Source organism: Phyllostomus hastatus, unplaced genomic scaffold (assembly GCF_019186645.2).
Source record: "Phyllostomus hastatus isolate PE091 unplaced genomic scaffold, TTU_PhHast_1.1 phas_contig_2046, whole genome shotgun sequence".
Classification (NCBI taxonomy): Eukaryota; Metazoa; Chordata; class Mammalia; order Chiroptera; family Phyllostomidae; genus Phyllostomus; species Phyllostomus hastatus.
The window spans coordinates 47,054-66,496 of record NW_025333725.1 but is presented as its reverse complement, the minus strand read 5'-3'; the positions used below and the strand labels follow the sequence as shown (position 1 = coordinate 66,496).

The window sequence follows — 19,443 nt, the reverse complement described above, 5'->3', positions numbered from 1 at the left end:
CTCCTGCAAAACTGGGTCCACATGCTCTAGGGTCATGCTCTGTTCTTAGTTCATACTGTGATTGCTTTGCAGGGGAAACAGGGTCAATTCTAACTTCCTGTGACCTGAACAACAACCTCCTGCTCTTTGATTCTCCCTCTGCTCATGAGCATTTTTAATCCTCTTGGTATGTTCATTACTGGTGACTTTCAAAGACATCACTTATTTTAAATCCCTTTCTTTTATGAGAATTTACTCTCCTAGTCATGTACCTTCTCTATCCTTTGACATGTCACACTCTGGGACCATGTAGTTCATGTCAGCGTCCAACACCAGGGCTCCATATATAGCAGGAAGGCATGCAAATGGGGCTTCTCTGAGCATGAAAAGCAGCCCAGCCCTGACCCAGCAGCTCTGGGACAGGAGCCCAGCCCAGGATTCTCAGGTGTTCATAGTCCCTGGTCAGGACAGAACACAAACCACTCACCATGGAGTTTGGGCTCAGCTGGATTTTCCTTGTTGCTATTCTAAGAGGTAAGTTATGGAGAATGAGAGACACTGAATATGAGACTGGATATGGCTGAGAGAAACAGTGCAGGGTGAGAGTTTCCTGACCTGACATTTTTGTGTTTGCAGGTGTCCAGTGTGATGTGCAGCTGGTGGAGTCTGGGGGAGGCTTGGCGAAGCCTGGGGGTTCCCTCAAACTCTCCTGCCTGGCCTCTGGGTTCACCTTCAGTAGGTTTGCAATGAGCTGGGTCCCCCAGGCTCCAGGGAAGGGGCTGGAGTGGGTCTCAGTAATTAGTAGTAGTGGTAGTAGCACATACTACGCCAACTCTGTGAAGGGCCGATTCACCATCTCCAGAGACAATGGCAAGAACACACTTTACCTGCAAATGAACAACCTGAAAGCCGAGGACACGGCCATGTATTACTGTGCCACAGACACAGTGAGGGGACGTCATTGTGAGCCCAGACAAAAACTTCCCTGGAGACCAGAGGGTTAGGTGGCTGGGGCCCTCAGGACACCAGGGGGCGCTCAGGTCACACTGAGCACAGTCATCAGTTTGGGAGCAGCTGCAGATGCAGTTTAAGGGCTGGATTCCTGGCAGGTGTGGAGTTAACTCTCCACACAGCAGTTTTCCCCTGGGAGCCCCCCTCCCTTCATGCTTCTGTGCTGACCCATACAGTATCTGAGTTACATAGGCTTGTTGTCACAGGAGGAAACCATTCTCACATGCTCCAAAGTCAGATAGTCACACACATTTTTTTTCTCTTATTCTAATGAAACATCAATGAATCATCAAACCCCCTGACCCAAATAAGCTGCATCCAATCAGAGGCTCTGCTGGAAACCACAAGCAGCCCATCCCCACACAGCTGAGAGTCCAAGCTGACCAGTAACAGGACACATGCATACTGGACAGGGGAACCAGAGTGGTAGGAACCAAGTCCCAGAGGGAAAAAAAAATCTGGGGATGATGGTCTTTGACTTAATTCCACATCCATGGCATCAACAGCAGTTTACATGATGTGGACATAGAGGGACCCCCACCATACCATGGTGTGGATGTCCAGAATGATGATATCACACACACAGAGGGACTATGGAAATGTTTGTCCCTTCATTGAGGAGTCTATTGAGAGGAGGGTGGACTTTTCAGCAGGTCAGGAGTGGCTGCATCATGTCAGATAAGGGATCTGGTCCAGGTGTTATCATTCACACTTGATCAGGGCCCTACTCACAGGATAGGTTTGTGTGGTTTCCATCTTTCACCTGCATCAAAATAGGGCCAATCCCGACTTTCATGTCAGATTTCCCATGTGTGTGCAGGAGGAGAGAGAAGGGTGAACCTCAACATGTCAGCCTCAGACATCAAACACTACAGCCTGGCTCCTTATTTCACAGAACACCTAGGAAGTGGGAGTGAGAACACAGAGCCACCTATAGTTACAGTTAGAAAATAATTTTAGTCCATTGAAAATGAGAATAATGGTTATATATATGCAATAAGGGAAAACAATAATAAATTATGTGAACATCTTTGCTCACAGTGTAGGGTGGAACCTGTCCACTCTACAGGGATATCAGCTTGTTTTGAAGGGCCTGGGTCCATTTTCTGCTGACACAGATGAGAAGTGTCCAGAGATTTATGAGGATCCTCAGTTTGGGGAGCTCTACTGAAGCAGCCTTCCAGTTGGGTGGAGTCATGATTTGGTCCTATTGTTGTTCGTATTAGCTGGTGTTGGTGTCACTTCAAAACTGCCAAATTATTAAAACCTGAAGCTCAGGTGATGGTGTTAGGACATGGGTCCTTGGGACAAGTGATGGTTTGGGGGTGGAGCTGTTATGAATGGGGTCAATTCCATTGTAACAGAGGACAAGGGAAGCTCCCTTGCCCCAGCCACCCTCTGAGATTAGAATGAGCAAACAGTTGTGTAGGAATCTGTTCTGTAACTGACATCTATCTGCCAGCAGCTGTTACTGCATTTCCCACCACCAGATTATTGATAAAATAATTTCTGTTGTGGGCCAAAGACCCAGTTCACAGTAGATTGTTACAGACCAGGAATGTATTAGGATTGTAGAGTGGCATGACCACAGGGGCTGCCTCCCTGGAGATTTGCTGCCACACGTGTTGGTAAAAGTATAGCATCAGTGTCCTTCCAGTGATATTCAAGGGTGGTTTTTCTCTGGTGTTTTTTATAACAGAAATTCCCTGGTCTAAAATCATGTGGGACCATTGAACAGATGTAGTGAGAAGGCAGCACTAGAAGTGGGTGTAATGCATGAACCCTTTCAATACTTACAACATCAGCATGGATGGAGGTCCACATTTCACTGGAGGTAAAATCCATAAATGCATGTTTCTTCTAGTCACCAGGTCACAGGGACAAGGCTGATGTGTGCTTGGAGGTGAGGGCATGAATGCCACTTGGGTGTAGCATTGACCAAATGGCACTGCAGATTTATGTAGTTTTCATGATTTTAACTAAGCATGTCATTTTTCAATCTTCCCAGAGATTGTATATAATAATGACAACATGGCATTTGATTATAGTAACCCCTTACTGAATAATTAATAATGTGCTTTTTGTGCCTCAGTCACTTGATGTGACAGTTATTGAGAGATTGGGGGAGAGGGTGAAGAGGCTGAGCCCAGAGGGTGTCCAGGGCAGGTGAAAGGCTCCACCTGTGTTTGTTCCTTCTTCCCACTCTCTCTCCCCACAAAGATGGACTCTGGGTGCACAGATGCACAATGGGCAGGAATTCTGCCTTGAAAGATCAAGAGAGAAGCAATAGTAGTGCCCACTGACCTCAGCCAGGGAGACTGAGGATGGGGATGAACATCTCTGTGTCGACACATGGACAATGTCATACAAAGAATTTATGCTGAGCTGAGTAGCATGAAACACTGTGCATGTGGAATATTGCTTTAAATTAAATTGTGTTAAACTGCCAGGTGGTAGAACTTAGCAATGACAAAAATGACTCTTCAGCACTCAGATTAACCAGACTCTCCTAAAACTCTCCACTGTCACAACAAGTGTGCTTTTCCCTCTAGTCAAGTGGGGACCATCACCAAGGATCTTGACTTCTCTGTCACTAAGGGTAGAATTGCATGCAAATGGGCATCACCACGTGCAGATAAAACTAGATTTGTGGCTGTCCCTGCACCTCAGTGATATCAGTCCCAACCCCTGGGTCTCTGCAGTTAGCTATCACTGAAGCCAATAACCCATAAGGAAGCACCATGAAGTTTGAGCTGACATGGGTCTTGCCCTGATCCTTTTACATGGTAACAGAGAACCTGGGGCATTCTGTGTGTGTGTGTGTGTGTGTGTGTGTGTGTGTGTGTGTGTGTGTCCCCTGCTAATGCAAATTCTTTTGCCCACAGATGTCCAATGTAAGGTGTGGTAGGTGGAGTCAGGTGGGGACCTGAGGCAGCCTGGAGGGTCTCTGAGACTGTCCTGAGAAGGTTCCAGATTCATGTTCAGTGACTACTATATAAGCTGGATCCACCAGGCTCCAGGAAAGGGACTATAGTGGGTAGGGGTCATCAGAAACAAAGCTAACAGTCACACAACATAATATACTGTGTCTGTGAAAGGCAGATTCACCATCTCAAGAGATGATTCCCAAAGCACTGCCCATGTGCAAATGAACAGCCTGAGAGCTGAGGACTCTGCTCTGTATTACTGTGCTAGAGACACAGTGAGGGGAAGTCAGTGTGAGTCCACACAAAAACCTGCTTACAGGTGGGGCAGCAAACAAGAGGGGGCACTCAGGGCCCACATGTTCTGCAGGCACAGGACACAAGGAGATTAATTAAGATTTTGCCTCATCTCTGGCAGGGTGCTCTCTCTTCACCTGACATTCAACATGTAGGTACCTAAGAAAGCATTCACCATAATGAGTCTAAAGTAGTTGGTTCACCTCTACCTACATGCATTGGGCAGATGCATATTATCTCTGCCTTGGGATTCTTCTCCTAAAAGCTCTGTTCTGACTGTTTGTTTTGTGTTAGTTTGACTAGATCACTAGGTGCCCATCCATTTGGCTATTCATAGATATGCATGGGTTTGTCCAAGCATGTTTACAGGTGAACTTACCTTTGAGATGATGGCTCAGAAAAGCAGACTGTTTTCCCTATGCAGGTGGGCACCCTATACTCCACCAAGGTACTGACTGAAACAAACTGAAGAGGGGAAATTAACCCCTTCCTGCCTGTGTGCTGGATTTCAGAGCTGGGACAGAGGTTTTCTTCCTCCCTGGGCACCCTGGTCCTCAGCCAGGATCCTTAGTGATTGATCTTGCAAGGGATTATCCTCCAACCTGATTTTGCACAATTACCAACTGCATATCGCCTTCCTGTGGAAAAGCTCATGATGGACATTTACTGAAATGATAGAGATTTGTCTGATTCATTAGACTACTGTGAACATTTGCTTAGAAAGAATGCTTGCTTCATGCAGGTTCCATGTGATTGTATATTATGAGATCAAAATTGACATAGAGGATAAATATGCACTGATGTAAATGACTTGGTGACACCCATAAGTGACACATGCTTGAGAAACACAGCATTGACTCATGGTCCTAAAAAATGGGAATTTTCTAAGTCTTCTCCACAGCAACCACCTGTGTCAGATACAAAGTCTGAAACACATCTTCTCGTCTGTCTCTGTGACTAAGTGAGAACTCAGTCCTTCAGGCATGGCAGAAAACTCAGAGCCCACATGGGGAACATCCCCACAGCTCCTCCATGACCAGCCCTAGAGACTTTCTCTTTTGAAAGGGAATCTGAGCAATGAGCAGTGATGTCTGAATTCTACCCCTGATGCCTTGACCAGTGTGGGCAAGTCCATGCAGGTTGAAGAAGAAACCCAGGTGCAGGAGGAGATGGTGATTCCTGCAGGGACTGAGAGGTTCAGCTGTGGGTCACTGAGCAGTGAGTCTGTCTTCACATGGGATGTGGAGTCTCAGGTCCATGGGGTATATGGTCAGAGGGGAAGAGAACCAAATGGATGGAGCACCAAGAATAGAAAAGAATACTTGGGTGTCACACAAAGAGATGGCCTCACCTAGGAAGATACATCCTGGCCTAGAATCCACTGTAGCCACCACCCAAGTGTTAGGTAAAGCAGAGAAGGGAGACCTGAAGTGCATTCTATGAAAATCATCACAGTGTGTATTTGTCATTCATTGAGAAGTAGAAGTGCAGTGGTATTTGGACCACATGCAGGGACACTCAGATGGGACCTTCCACCAGAGGAACCTGAGGACATTAGAGGCTCCCAAAGCCCCCAAGAGATTCAGGACTCAGGAGTGTTGGTTGTGTCAGTGCATCTGTCAGGTCCAGGGAAGGGGCTTCCTGGTGGCTTCACAGAGTCCTGACTATGCTGTTCTGCAGAGTCAGTGGGATTTACTAAAGTTAGTTCTCTATGTCCACAGAATGAAAGCACACAGTGTCCCTGAGTGAGCTCCTGGAAGACAGTGCACAACCTTGAATTCTGGACTAGAGATGCTGAGAAGTTCATGCTCTGTAATTCCTGACAGGAACCTCCCCAGCATAATGCAAAGCTGGCACCAGGGTGTGGGCAGGTCTCACAAGCTCACAGCCGCTGCCCCAGGAGCAGGTGCAGGGGGAGCAGGGAAGGGATTTCTTATTTCCTGTGAGGACCTGTGGCATTTTCTTTTCATGAACACCTCTATAAGAAGATTTGGACATATGGTGACTGTAAATATCCTATCTGGGCTTTCACCAAACTCCCTGGCACATGAGAACCACAGTCAATGGTATCTGCAGGGCTTCTTTATATCTGTACTATGAGAAACTGTGAACAGGGATGGTTTTATTAACTCAGGAGGTGGAGAATTTTGGAGACACACTGATCCAGGAATAAGATAGTCAGGCATTAAAGCCCAGAACTGGGAGCTCTCCATGTCTCTCAACATTGGGTTCACAATGAGGAGCATGTTCTGCAGGAGCTTGTTTTTTAGTGGGAGGAGCTGTATCTACACAGAGCTCAGAGGCCTAGCAGGGGGCACATATCCTACAACACTGTGTAGGACTTGGGCCCTCAGACTCCCTTGGAGGATTGCCCCTGTGTATTCCACTTTCTCTCAGGTGGGGTCATGTCTTCAGCTATGAAAAACTCTTCCCTGTGCATAGGTAAATGAGAAGAGGTAGACTAGGTTAAATGTAGGTCTGTGTCCTGAGCATAATCCACAAACACTGTCATCCATAACATTCCTGATGGTACAGTCCCTCACCCTGGATTGGATCTGGGGAGTCCTCTTCCTGGTAGCAGTTGCCAGAGGTGAGGGGCTTTGAAGTTCCAGGTTTGAGGAGGTGACCAGGGACAGTGAAGTGAGATTTTATCTAACCCCTGAATGCTGTTCATAAGTGTCCACTGTCAGGTTCAGCCCGTGGTTTTCTTTCTTTTTTTAAGAATTGTGGAAGAGCTTTATTATGATGGTCATAACAGGCAATATATCTCTGATTGTTGTTTTTGGTCTTTCTTAAACTCAGGGTAAGTAACAGATTGCAGAAAATGTAATCTTTAGGTGCTGAGGTGAGGACACCTGTGACATCAGTGAAGGTCTCCTGCAAGGCTTCTGGACACACCTTCACCAGGTATGCTGTATGCACTGTGTGTGGCAGGCCCAAGGGAAATAGCTGGATGAATGGGGCAAGTTAACCCTTAATACAGTCCTGCAATCTATGCACAGATCATGCAGGGCAGAGTCACCTGGACCACAGACACATCCCTGAGCACAGCCTGCATGGAGCTGGGCAGCCTGAGAGATGAGCACACAACTGTGTATTACTGTGCAAGGCACATGGTGTAGGGAAGTTAGAGTGAGCCCAGACACACACCCTCCTGTGACAGGAGCTTTGACCACTAGGGGGGCAGTCTGGGTACCTTCCCTGTACCAGGAGCAGGTGCAGCTGAAGGTTTGGGCTGGTTTTCTGCTGGTCTCTTCTTCCTTAACAGTTTCCCTCAGCAAAATTATCTGGGTTCTCGATTGTGTGTCATCCGTGATGTCTTTCAGGTAGAAAATGTGTTGAAAACACATCATTCTCAGGTGAGCAATAGGAAGAGTCTCTTTCAGAGACTCTTGCCACCAATTCAAATAACACATCAAACCAGCTGAACCTAACCAGATTCAGGAGTTGGAATAAAATAGAGGCCATTGTCATAATACCATCCTGTCCTCATGCAGTAGGGCAGAGGCCAGCTGTGAGTGAAAGTCACTGACTTCATGGTTCTCCCACTTCCCATGTCACAGAGGACAACTGATGTGTCCTTGGAGGAGAATATTGAGCCACCAGTGGTAGTGGGAGGAGTTTGGGACTCAAGTGTTCATGGTTTCTGAGGCTTTAATTAAGTTTTATGTAAAAATGCTGTTTTCTGTCTTAGCAGAGATTGTGAGTGGTGGTGACTGTGAGTGTAGGAGCTCTGGCCACCTTGCACAGAGATGGTGTGTGAGGATGCTGTACTGTGAGCACCTCCTTCCCTGAATGTACAAGTGGGAAAATGCAAACTCAAGCAGTTTCTATCAGCTGAACAGGCAGTAGGATTTGTCAGGGAATGACCTCCAGGCACCACAGAAACACCTGCACAAGAAATGCAACATATTCACGCCCCAAGGACAGTGAAGCTGGATGAAACCATCCAAATGCTTCAAAGGGCCCTTGAGGCCTGGTCTCTGGACAGGTCATATCTTCACAGCTGCTGAGGATTTGCTGTTTCTGTGAACACAGGTGCAGGAAACAACCTCCGCTGTCTTTGGAAGTTGTCACTGCAGTGCTGATTGCAGATGAAACCCGTGTGCCTATCCCACATGTGCAGTTTAATAGGGGGGGGGTGGTTAACAGGATTTGTTTGAAATGATCTGATTCAAAAAAAAACTTTCTTCAGACATCAAATATCTGAGTAACATAAACAGCTATAAAGTCTTCCATATTTTTATAAGTAAAATCATGAGCTAAATACTGACATTTCATAGCAACTGCTTTGAATTTCTTTACATATATCCTCCGGGCTCAGATGGGATGATTACCCAGGTTACATGTGGTAGTTTGGCACAATGAGTTATTACACTGTTTTCTTAGCTTCCATACTATGCTTTGTACTGAGTTCCACCATCACATTATTCCAATCTCCAGGACAGATGAATGCTTTCAAAGTTCCTCAGTTGCTCAAGTGATGGGGTTTCTCAGAGACAGGAGAACCTACTTTGTTGTAAAGAATAGAAACCATGCACTACTATTCAGACCTGTGTATCTTTCATGTTCTTGTCCTAGTTGATGGCATCCAGCACCTGCAGTGCCCTGTGAAGTCTGGTCTGCTTTTACATCAGGTGGAGGAATGGATGCTGACTAAGGTTGGACTATTACACTAGTCCTGGTCACCAACCTCCAGGATTAATATTGATGTGTGATCCATCATCAAATGCTTTCAGGTTCAGATTCTCCATGCGAGTCTTGAATAAATTGAAGGATTGTGCTGCATTTCCCCTGATGGAGACTAAATAATTGTGAGCCCAATGTTGGAATGTTGTGATGACACCTACCTGTCTGTCTGAGATGCACAACACAGAGTTGTGGGCCTCCCCTGGAACCTGAAACATGGATAAATTTTCAAGGCACTTCTTTGTTATCTGAGTGAGTCCAGATATTATGTGTGGCTCTTTCAGAAGCAGGGTGAGAAACCAAACTGATTAAACAATGAGGGAAATCACAGCACGGAGGGATGAGAGTCCTGAATGTGTGTCAGGTCAGATGAGCTTCACTCACCATTCATGTTAATGTGTCCCCATGGATGGAGTTCCTTTTCCCATTCACACATTGATACACTCATTGCATTGGGTTCAAGTTCAGTGGATGCCCATCGTGCACAGCCATGGAGGCAGCACTACCAAGACCTCCGTGCAGACATGGATAGGGACTGTGATAGAGAAAAAATGGTTCTTCTGAAATGAACTATTGACACACCAGGGGGCCCAAACCTACTCCCTCTCCTGCTCCCTGATTACAGATACATCACATGTGCACAAACACAGATGCTGACAGTGAACCTAAGGCTGGGCCTCCAAGGATGAACAGTTTATACAAATTTAGATCCACCAGCTCCAGTAATGGGGGGTTACTTGAATGATTTTTCACTCTTTAATGAATTAATAAAGAAAATAACATTCTTATCAATGACATTTTACTTATCTGTTATTTTCTATCAAGGATTTTAATCAATATTTTACATAATTAAATTTCTGAAATTTAAACATACATACTCCGCAATCTCTACCTACATCATCTCCTAACCAGATCTGGTCATGAGTGAGTTTCTTCTCTGTCTCTAATATTGATACCTGCTTTCACCACAGAGTGTAGGAAAAAATGAGGCAGTAAAGCTGCTGCACATTCAGCACTGAACTCCACTGAAGGAACATGATCAGGGAGCACTGTCTGCTTCTCTGTAGAGTTCATGCTTCTGTCTCCCAATGATCCACACAGAGGAGCCACCTCCTCCAACTCTGGATCCATGTGCTCTATGGTGACACTGTTTTTAGTTCCTACTCTGATCAGTTTGTATCAGAAATGGTTTCAGGAGAAAAATCCCTGTCTCCTGAACTCAAATCTCATCTCGACATGAGGGTTGGATTCTCTTGGTGAGTTCATTACTGGTGACTCTGAAAGACATCTCTCATTTTAAACCCCTCTCTGCTTATGACACTTCACTCTCCTAGGTTCTGTGCCCATCTCTTTTTGCAGCTGGATCACTGGAGAGGGCACAGGAAAAAATGTAGGAAATAATTATTTTATTTTTATTCTTATTTTTTCTCTTCACCAAAAGACATATTTCATTGCTTTTATTGAAAGAAAACAAGGGGAAAAGAAGAGAGAGAGAGCGAGATGGAGACAAAGACAGAGAGAGAGAAATCAGTTGCTTCCTGTACACACCCAGACCAGGAATCATATGCACTCGATTGTGAGATGAAAAGCAAATTATCTTGGTTACAGGATGACACTCCAAGTAACTGAGCCAAACAGTGCAAGGCAGGGCAGGGATAAATCTTAAGAGACATGTGCCCTTGGAAATGTCACATTTTGAGATCATGCCCTTCATGTCACTGCCCAACCCCAGAGCCCCATATATAGTAGGAGGACATGCAAATAGGGCCCCTTTGCTCATGAAAATCAGCCCAGCCCTGACCCTGTAGCTCTGGGACAGGAGCCGAGCCCAGGACTCCCAGGTGTCCCCAGTCCCTGGTCAGCAGCAAACAGAGAAAACTTACCATGGAGTCTGGACTCAGCTGGGTTTTGATTGTTAGAGTTTTAAGAGGTAATCTATGGAGAAGGAGAGACCCTGAGTATGTGAATGGAGATGACTGAGAGAAACTGTGTACACACATCAGTTCCTGACCCACATCTTTGTGTTTCCAAGTGTCCAGTGTGAGGTGCAGGAAATGTGCAATTTTGAAAAGGACTTGTAGACATGGGAAACAGTGAAGTGATTGCTGGGAGGATGGTGGTGTAAGGGGAATAATGGTAATGAGAAAATACATTAGTGATGACATTTAAAAATTAGAAAAATTAAAATAGATATTAACACAAACTATACTTTTAAAAAATATTAATATCACATTGCACTGGAAACTATTATTTTGTTGGAACCCCTTTAGACACTGATGGAGACTGGCTCTCCCAGCCCCCCAGTCCTGTTGTGAGGACAGTGTCAGGCACTCAGGTGGCTCAGGCTGCAGGGGCTCTGGCCTTCTCTGCAAGGTGCAGGTGAGGAGGAGGGCATGACTGTGTGTGGGCCCCCTCAGAGGGCCTGGCACGCTGATGGTCACAGTCCCTCCTTTCAGACTATATGCCTCTGAAGGATCACAGCCTCGGCATGTGAACATGGGCTCTCTGGGGTGGATCAGGTGTCACTAGGTGGGCAGTGGGCCCTGCTCTTACCTCATCCCCATGCCCACTCCCATGGGGAGCATGACGGTTTGTCTGGGAGGAGCACACCTTCATCCTGAACCCAGTGGGTTAGAGAAGGAGCAACTCCCCACAGTCTGAAGGTGCCCTCAGTGCTTGGGAACAGGACTTTGGGGACCTGTCAGGACGTGGCTGTGGTAACTGCCACAGGTAAAAGAATCTGTGGCAACTATCCCTAATCCTGGGGCTAGGTGTCACAGGTCCAGACCAGCTGGAACTTTTGTCCCCTCTCCAGACCAGAGTCTTGGGCCCAGGCACCACTCTGAAAGTCTTACAAAATTTTAGAGAAACCATCATGGGGTTTTCAAGCTTCATTTCTGAGATCTGCTGGGAAAACACCCACACCTCTCAATCCCCCATAATGTACGGCAGGGACCCTGTGCATATGGAGAATGTGGACATCTGCCCCACAGCTGGTTGTGGTGATTTTTTACTGATATTTCTTCTGTGTTCCATGTAGTTTCACTTGGGTCAGAAAGCTGCTTAATTTTCATCAGCTGCCACTTCCTCAACTGTAGTGATCTTCACGGTTTCAATGTTGGTGGGCACTGTGAAGAGGAAGGCAGCTAGGAAGGCACATATGCCCCCAAAGATGAAAGTTAAGTGCACCATGGACAGATCATTTTATGTTATTGTTCAATTACAATTTTCTGCATTTCTCCCCACCACTCCCCACCACCCCAGCCATCCCCACCAACCTCCCTTGCTTCCATCAGCCCTTGGATTTGCCCTTTATAGTTGTTCCTGAAAATCATACATTCTAAAAAAAAATGTTTCAAATAGGAGTAAAAGACAAAAAGCTGTTCATGAACAACAATTCAAATAAAATTTAAAAAAAATAAAAAAAATAAACAAATGACGTTAAGACAAATGATAGTTACTACAGCCATGGTACTGAAAAACCAAATGAACTTTTTGGACAAACCAATGTACTAATAACTAGATGACTATGTGAGAGTATTTCTAAGAAAGTAACATAACACAACTTGAACTTGCTATATGAGGATGAAAATGACCATATAAAGAACAAGAACCGTGGGAGTGTTGAAGCCAGGCTTGCTGAATCCCACCATCCATGTACCTGGGATTGTTTCTTCCCAGTTGTGCACCCTAATCCATGCACATGGGACTTCATGTCCAGGTGACACCCAGTGGGTGTCGATGATGTGACAGCAGTTTTGAGATGCATGAACAGACACAAATGAAGTGAAAGAGGGAGGAGACAAATCTCCTGAAATTTACTTGTGATGAACCAGGGACAAACCTATGTCCTGTATTCCTGATTAGAAATGCATCACATGTCTTCACAGCCACAGATCCAGATGCTGAAAGTTAGGATGAAGGTCCTCAGCTGACCAGTTTTGTAGAAAGTTAGATCCACCTGCTCCAGAAAGGGAAGATTGTTTAAATGATTTATTCTCTCTGTAATCAGTGTAAAAAATGGTGTTTATCATATCAATTATAATTTTATTTAGGTTCTCTTATTTTACATAAGAGCTTGGCATCAAGTTTTTCATAATGAAATGTCTTTAATTTTAACATACTTACTTCACAATCTCTACCTACATCTTCACCTAAGCAGATCTACTCAGGTCCGAGTTTCCTCAGTGTCCCCAGTGTTAGAACCTGGTTTCACCACAGAGTCCAGATAATGGAAACAAAATACGACTCAGTAAGACTGCTGCATATTCACTGAAGGAACATGACCCAGGAGCACAGCCTGCTTCGCTGTGGACTTCACACTTCTGTCTCCCAATCATACACACATACACAATCCCTTTCAACACAAGGTCCACAAGCTCTCATGTCACACCCTGTTCTAGTCCATACTGTGCTTACTTTGTAGAAGAAATGGTAATGATGAAACTTCGAGTTTCCTGAACACGAATCTCCTGTACTTTTATTTCTCTCTATGTTTGTGAGGGTGAAATTCTCTTTCTGTGTTCATTGCTGGTGACTCTCAAAGGCATCTCTCATTTTACATCCCTCTCCATTCATGGCAATTTACTCTTGTAAGTCACATACCTGTCTGCTGGAGCAGCTGGCTCAGTGGGGAGGGCTAAGCTCAAAATATAGGATGCAATTATTTTATTTATTATTTTATTATTTTTATCCTCAATAGTAGACTTTTTTTTCATTCCATTTAGAGAGAAACAAAGGGAAAAAGGAAGGGAGATAGAAAAAGAAAGAAAATAGAGAGACCAATTGATTGGTACTTCCTGTTTCCATCCTGAACAGGAGTTATGTGTGCCCAGACCTGGGAACAAACCCACAACCTCTTGGTAACAGGTCGACTCTCCAAAATGTCCAAGGCTTGGGAGGAATTCTTAACAGACATGTGTCCTGGGACAACTCACACATGGAACATCGTCCTCTATGTCACCAGTGTAACCCAGAACTCCCTATATAGTAGGAAGGCATGTAAATAGGGCTGCTCTGCTCTTGAAAAGCAGCCCAGCCCTGACCCTGCAGCTCTGGAACAGGAGCCCAGCACAGGAATCCCAGGTGTCCCCAGTCCCTGCTCAGGACAGGACACAGACCTCTCACTATGGAGTTTGGGGTTAGCTGGGTTTTCCTTGTTGCAATTCTGAGAGGTAATTTATGGAGAATGACAGACACTGGGTATGTGAGGTGATATGACTGAGAGAAACAGTGGACCTGAGGAAGGTTTCTGACCATATCTTTGTGTTTGCAGGAGTCCAGTGTGATGTGCAGCTGGTGGAGTCTGGGGAGGCTTGGTGAAGCCTGGAGGGTCTCTGAGAGTCTCCTGCATGGCTTCTGGATTCACCTTCAGTAGCTACTGGATGCACTGGGTCCACCACGCTCCAGGAAAGGGGCTGGAATGGGTATCAGTTATTAATAATAATGGTGGTACTACATACTATGCTGACTCTGTGAAGGGTCGATTCACCACCTCCCTCTGGAGGTGGAACAATGGAAAAAACATGCTGTACCTGCAAATGAACAGCCTGAAAACTGAGGACACAGCCGTTTATTACTGTGCAAGAGATACACAGTGAGAGGAAGTCACTATGAGCCTTGATAAAAACCTCCCCTAGGGAGAAAGAAGGGCTGAGATGCAGGGTGTGCTCCTGACAACAGGGGACACCCAAGACACACAGTGAGTGATCTTGCAAATGTTATTTTTTTTCCTACATTTTGATCTTGGACAAAACTAAATGGCAATATCCTTTCAAGTGGAAAGTTTGTGAAGTCCAATCTTGAACCAATAGATACTGACTTGATTCAATATATTAGGGCGAAAATTTGTTAGAAGGATGCTTGCTTGATGCAGGTCCCAAGTGTGATAATACATCGTGATGGAAAGATCAGCACACAGGATAAACATGCAGTGACTTAAATGACATGGGAGTCCACGTAACTGATGCATGCTTCATAAATCCAGCACAGGTCCAAGGTCCTGTGGAAATGGTACTTTCTCATTGATCACAGTTCGGAGTCACCTGTGACACTCTCTCAAGAGTAAAAACAAAATAGATGCTCATGTCTGTCCCTGGAATTAAGAAAGAAGTCAGTACCTGCCAGGCTGCTGGATTTGGAGGACAAGGAGCCCACACATGGAACATCAACATAGCTCCTCCATGACTAACCCCTTTAAAAAGAAGCCTGAGCAATGACCAGTGGTGTCTGAAATCTCATCTCTGATGCCCTTATCAGTGTGTTTAGCCACTAATGTCCACACTTGGACATGACTGAGTATGCATCTACACTTTGCCTCATTTAGACTGGACCATGTGAAGAAGGTACATGAGTCCACTCTCAGAAAGTGCTGGGATTTTAGAAGAGAAACTCCCCAATGTGGTGGTGCAGGAATGCCTGGTAGAGAATACTAGCTAGCATGGAGAATCCCGTATGACTGAAGAACATAAAGTAATTTTGAACCTAAAATATTCATCAAGTTCTGAGTAGAAAGGCAAGCACTTCCTTAAGGACATCTGTCACTACAATGGCTCTGTATTAAAATGGGGATGATTTGCACTGTGGTATACCACTTGATGAGTGCAAAGGGCAGCTGTTCATGTTCTTGATCTGTGAGATCTCTTCCTCCATGGTTGACCCAGGAGAACATGGGGTTCTGATGCAATCACCAACAGGCAGTGACCATGGAATGCTGTGGATGGCTTGTCAACATGCAAGAAAACCATACACAGAGACAACCAGGTCCTGTGGGGAAGTAGGAACAAAATGGCCACTCTCTCTGGTGGGGCTAGTGCCCCATCTGCCTCTGGAGAGGCTTTTTATTGGTTTCATTTGCATAAGAATTCAGGAAAAGCTCATTACTCATTGCCAGGAAGTAAGGATCAAACAATAGATAACAAGGAACTCTGAGGGCCTATTTTGAGTCAGGGTCAAAGAGTTGTAAAACTTTAAGGAACAAACTTACTTCTTCCTTGGACCCTTCTCATTCAACTGAGAGCATTCTAAACAAAGAAGGTTTTACAGGAATTTACATATTCTTTCTTAGGCCTGATCACCCAGGGAACCCACCCTTTTCAGCTAAGAGCTGCACATCCCTATCATTGTTTCAGGCTTAAGTGGAGCAAGGGAACTAAAGCAACCAAGAGATAAGGAGATTTTCTCCCAGATGATGAGGACTCAGGCTATAACAAAGCCGAGGAGCGAGGGTCCATCACCCCCTTTTGCTGTGGTCCCCAAAGTTCTTTCTTGGGGGCCTCCCATGTGATTGTGCCTGTCTTAGGTCATTCCCCCCTTGGGGAATCTTACCCATCATTGGCTAACCAACCAAGCTTAGGGGTTCAGTTATTAATGAAGCAGAAGAAGCAGCGCTCCTGCCAGGGAGATTAGCTTTTGTCTCCTTTCTGGCTTATGGTCCAAGTCCACTCCCTCAGCCTTAGCCTTGGAGGGGGTTACAGCTTCTGATACCAGGCAGGGAGGTCCCCAACAGGGTTCTGTTGTCTCCTGTTGTCACGTGGCTACTGGTTCTTGAACATCTGCCAAATGATCATGAAGGTGCTGCTTGTTTGCCCAGGCTGATCTGGCTTGGTTGGTTGAGCATCAGCCTGAAAACCAAAGGGTTACTGTTTTGATTCCCAGTCAGGGCACATGTCTTAGTTTCAGGCAAAATCTCTGGTGGGGACACACAAGATGCAACCACACCTGCATATTTCTTCCCTTCTCTTTCTCCTTCCCTTCCCCTCTCTCTAAAAATACATAGGTACATACATGCATACACACACACACACACACACACACACACACTCACACACACACACACACACACACACACACACACACATAAATTAATATATAAAAGCCACTGCTTGTATCACAGGTAATGTTACAGGGTGCAGCCAAGAGGGGGGACCCCAAATAGGCATTTGAAAAGGGGTCAAGAACATAAGGTGTCCAGGAGATTTTAAGATGTCTCCATCCCCCTCCCCACCCAGGGTGTGGGTTGGGGGAAGGGACAAATGGAGCAGGGCCATTGAGAGCTGTTTTGCATAGCAACAGCCTTGCAGCTACCCTCTGGTGTGGTCATTTAACATATCTGTAGCCTTTGGCTGGTCCCTTAGATATGTTAAATAGCTGTGATCATCTCTGAGCCAGGGGAATGGAAGTAACTTCCCCACCAAGACATGACTGGGGACAGATCCCCCAAGCTACAGCCCCTGCGTGGGAGCTCGGAGAAGATTGGCTCCAGGACACGGGGCCACACCTGCCCAGACTCATGATGGCAGCCCAGTAAAGCTGGAAGGATATGAATTCTGGCATGTGAAGCCGAGTGTGGGAGGAGTCGGAAATGGGGTTGCAGAGGAAGATTGGCCACGGGGATTTAAAACCCAGACTTGGTGGCCATTGAGGAGAGAACCATGCAGCTTTAGCAGAGTGAGGACTCTCCCTTCCCACAGCTCTGAAGGAGAACCATGTGGCTGTGGAGGTGCAGGGAGGATCATGACCATTGTAGAGAGAGCCACACAGCTTTAGCAGAGTGAAGACTCCGCATCCCAGAGAGAGAGAACCATGCGTCTTTAGCAGAGTGTAGACTCCCGCATCCCTGAGAGGGGGGAGAACCGTGCTGCATTAGGAGGGAGAACCATGCGCATCCCAGAGAGAGAACCATGTGGCTTTAGCAGAATAGGCAGGATGTCAGCCATTGAGGGAGAACCATGTGCAGCCCTGAGAAAGAGAACCATGCTGCTTTAGGAGAGAGAACCATGCAGCTTTAGTGGAATAGGGAGGACCTCAGCCATTGGAGGAGAACCGTGCTGCTTGAGGAAGGAGAACCATGCATCTTTAGCAGAGTGAAGACTCCCGCATCCCTGAGAGAAGGAGAACCACGAGGCCTGGACAGGGCGGGGACCCCCACAGCTTTAGAAGGGGAACCACCACCTGGTTTTAGCAGAGATCCTGGCGACTCAGCCGAGGGTGCTGGGAACCCAGGGAGGTCTCCCAGTCGAGATGGAGTACTAACTAAGAACCAGAGGACTGCCTGAGCCATGGACTTCTATTTCCTTTCCTGAGATACAGTACTCTGGACTGGGCAAAGGGGGAAGGAAGGAAGGACTGTGTGTGTTTGTGGGTGTTTTAAGGGACTTTAAGGTTTTTGATAAAGACATTAGGTCACTACTTTAAGTTTGTATAGCATTAAATAAACATTTCCTTTCCTTTTCACAAATCTCTGGCATTGAGAGATGTCTTTCCTCTGGCGGCGGACATAACGGACCCGGGGCCTTCTTTCAATAATAGTATATTGTCCCAGGCCCCCCTTGTTGTGTTCTGTAACATTAACACATTTAGATGGATGGAAAGGCTCTTGTATGGCAAGCCACAGCTGTAAGTGATGGAATATACTGGGGCATAAGGTAAGAACAAATCAATCCAGTCAGCTGAATCACATGCTGTTTTCCCTGAGTGGAATGAACAGTCACAGTGCCCGGGTCTGAGGGTCACATGGGTGTTTCCCAGTGTCCTGGCCGTAGGTCAAGAGGATGGTACTGGAAACCTAGGTACTATAAAGATGAACAAGTGGATCCCAAGCTTACAGAATACCCTGAGGTATAAGGAGCACATGGAGTAAGGCCTGCCATAGCCCATTGGAAGAAACCCCCAAGAAACAGGAGCCATCAAAGAGTCTTCTTGGTGCCCCTGTTGAAGTGGCCACCTGGGGCCCTGTGGTGAATTGTCAGGGGGAGCTTGTGCAAGGTGTGATAGGCTCAAGCCCATATATTCCTCTTACATCCTTGTAGTAGCCAAGTGACAGAATCCACTGTGTGATAGCCATAACAGAGACAGCAGCTGGCCATCAGACTCATGCCCTAGGGGAACAGGCCTCATGGCTTACCATGGGCAGGTCCAGCCATCCCTTGTGATCCCAGGAGGCTGTGAGTGAGTCCTAAAAGGAACAGATGCTTTCTCACTTCTGTGCTTCACAGATGATGTGACAGGTGCCACGGCTCAAGGCCTGGGATAGGAATTCAATGCAGACATAGCACCACATGGACAGCTGACTTTCATTTCCTCCTGCTGAGGGAGACACTTTTCTGCCCATAGGATCTGACAATGAGCAAAATGCACCATGTCATATGGACTCACTGTGCCCCATACAATCTTCATAGTCTTGGTTGAAGGGAATTGAAATGACATGTTGAAAGATGTGTTTTGTGCACATGAGAAGATAAATGTGTGAGGACTGGAGTACAGGAATCATGAACGTGTTCTCACACTCACCACGAGGGATCAAAGGACATTTCCACTTCACAGACTCTGTCACTGAGCAGGGGGTTGAGGAAGGAGGCATGGAGGAGTGTGAAGGTAGGACAAGACAAGTCTCCTCACATCACCTCGCCTTCTCTTTTCCTGCAGGGTGCAGTGGGCCTGGCCCTGCTGGAGTGAGAAGCAGGTTTTCCTAAGCAAGGAAGGCTCAGTGAACTATGTATTTCAACCTTTATGTCAGAGTTCATACTGGATTGAGAGGGTGGAC

At 46.1% G+C, this 19,443-nt stretch overlaps 1 gene segment (V, D, J or C); it reads left to right on the top strand.

Annotated features, from left to right (window-relative positions):
* The first annotated feature begins 354 nt into the window (after positions 1-354).
* On the top strand, positions 355-19,355 carry LOC123816360. The segment is given in 3 exon segments: positions 355-513; positions 616-926; positions 19,326-19,355. Coding segments are annotated over 3 exon segments (387 nt in total).
* The last annotated feature ends 88 nt before the right edge of the window (positions 19,356-19,443 follow it).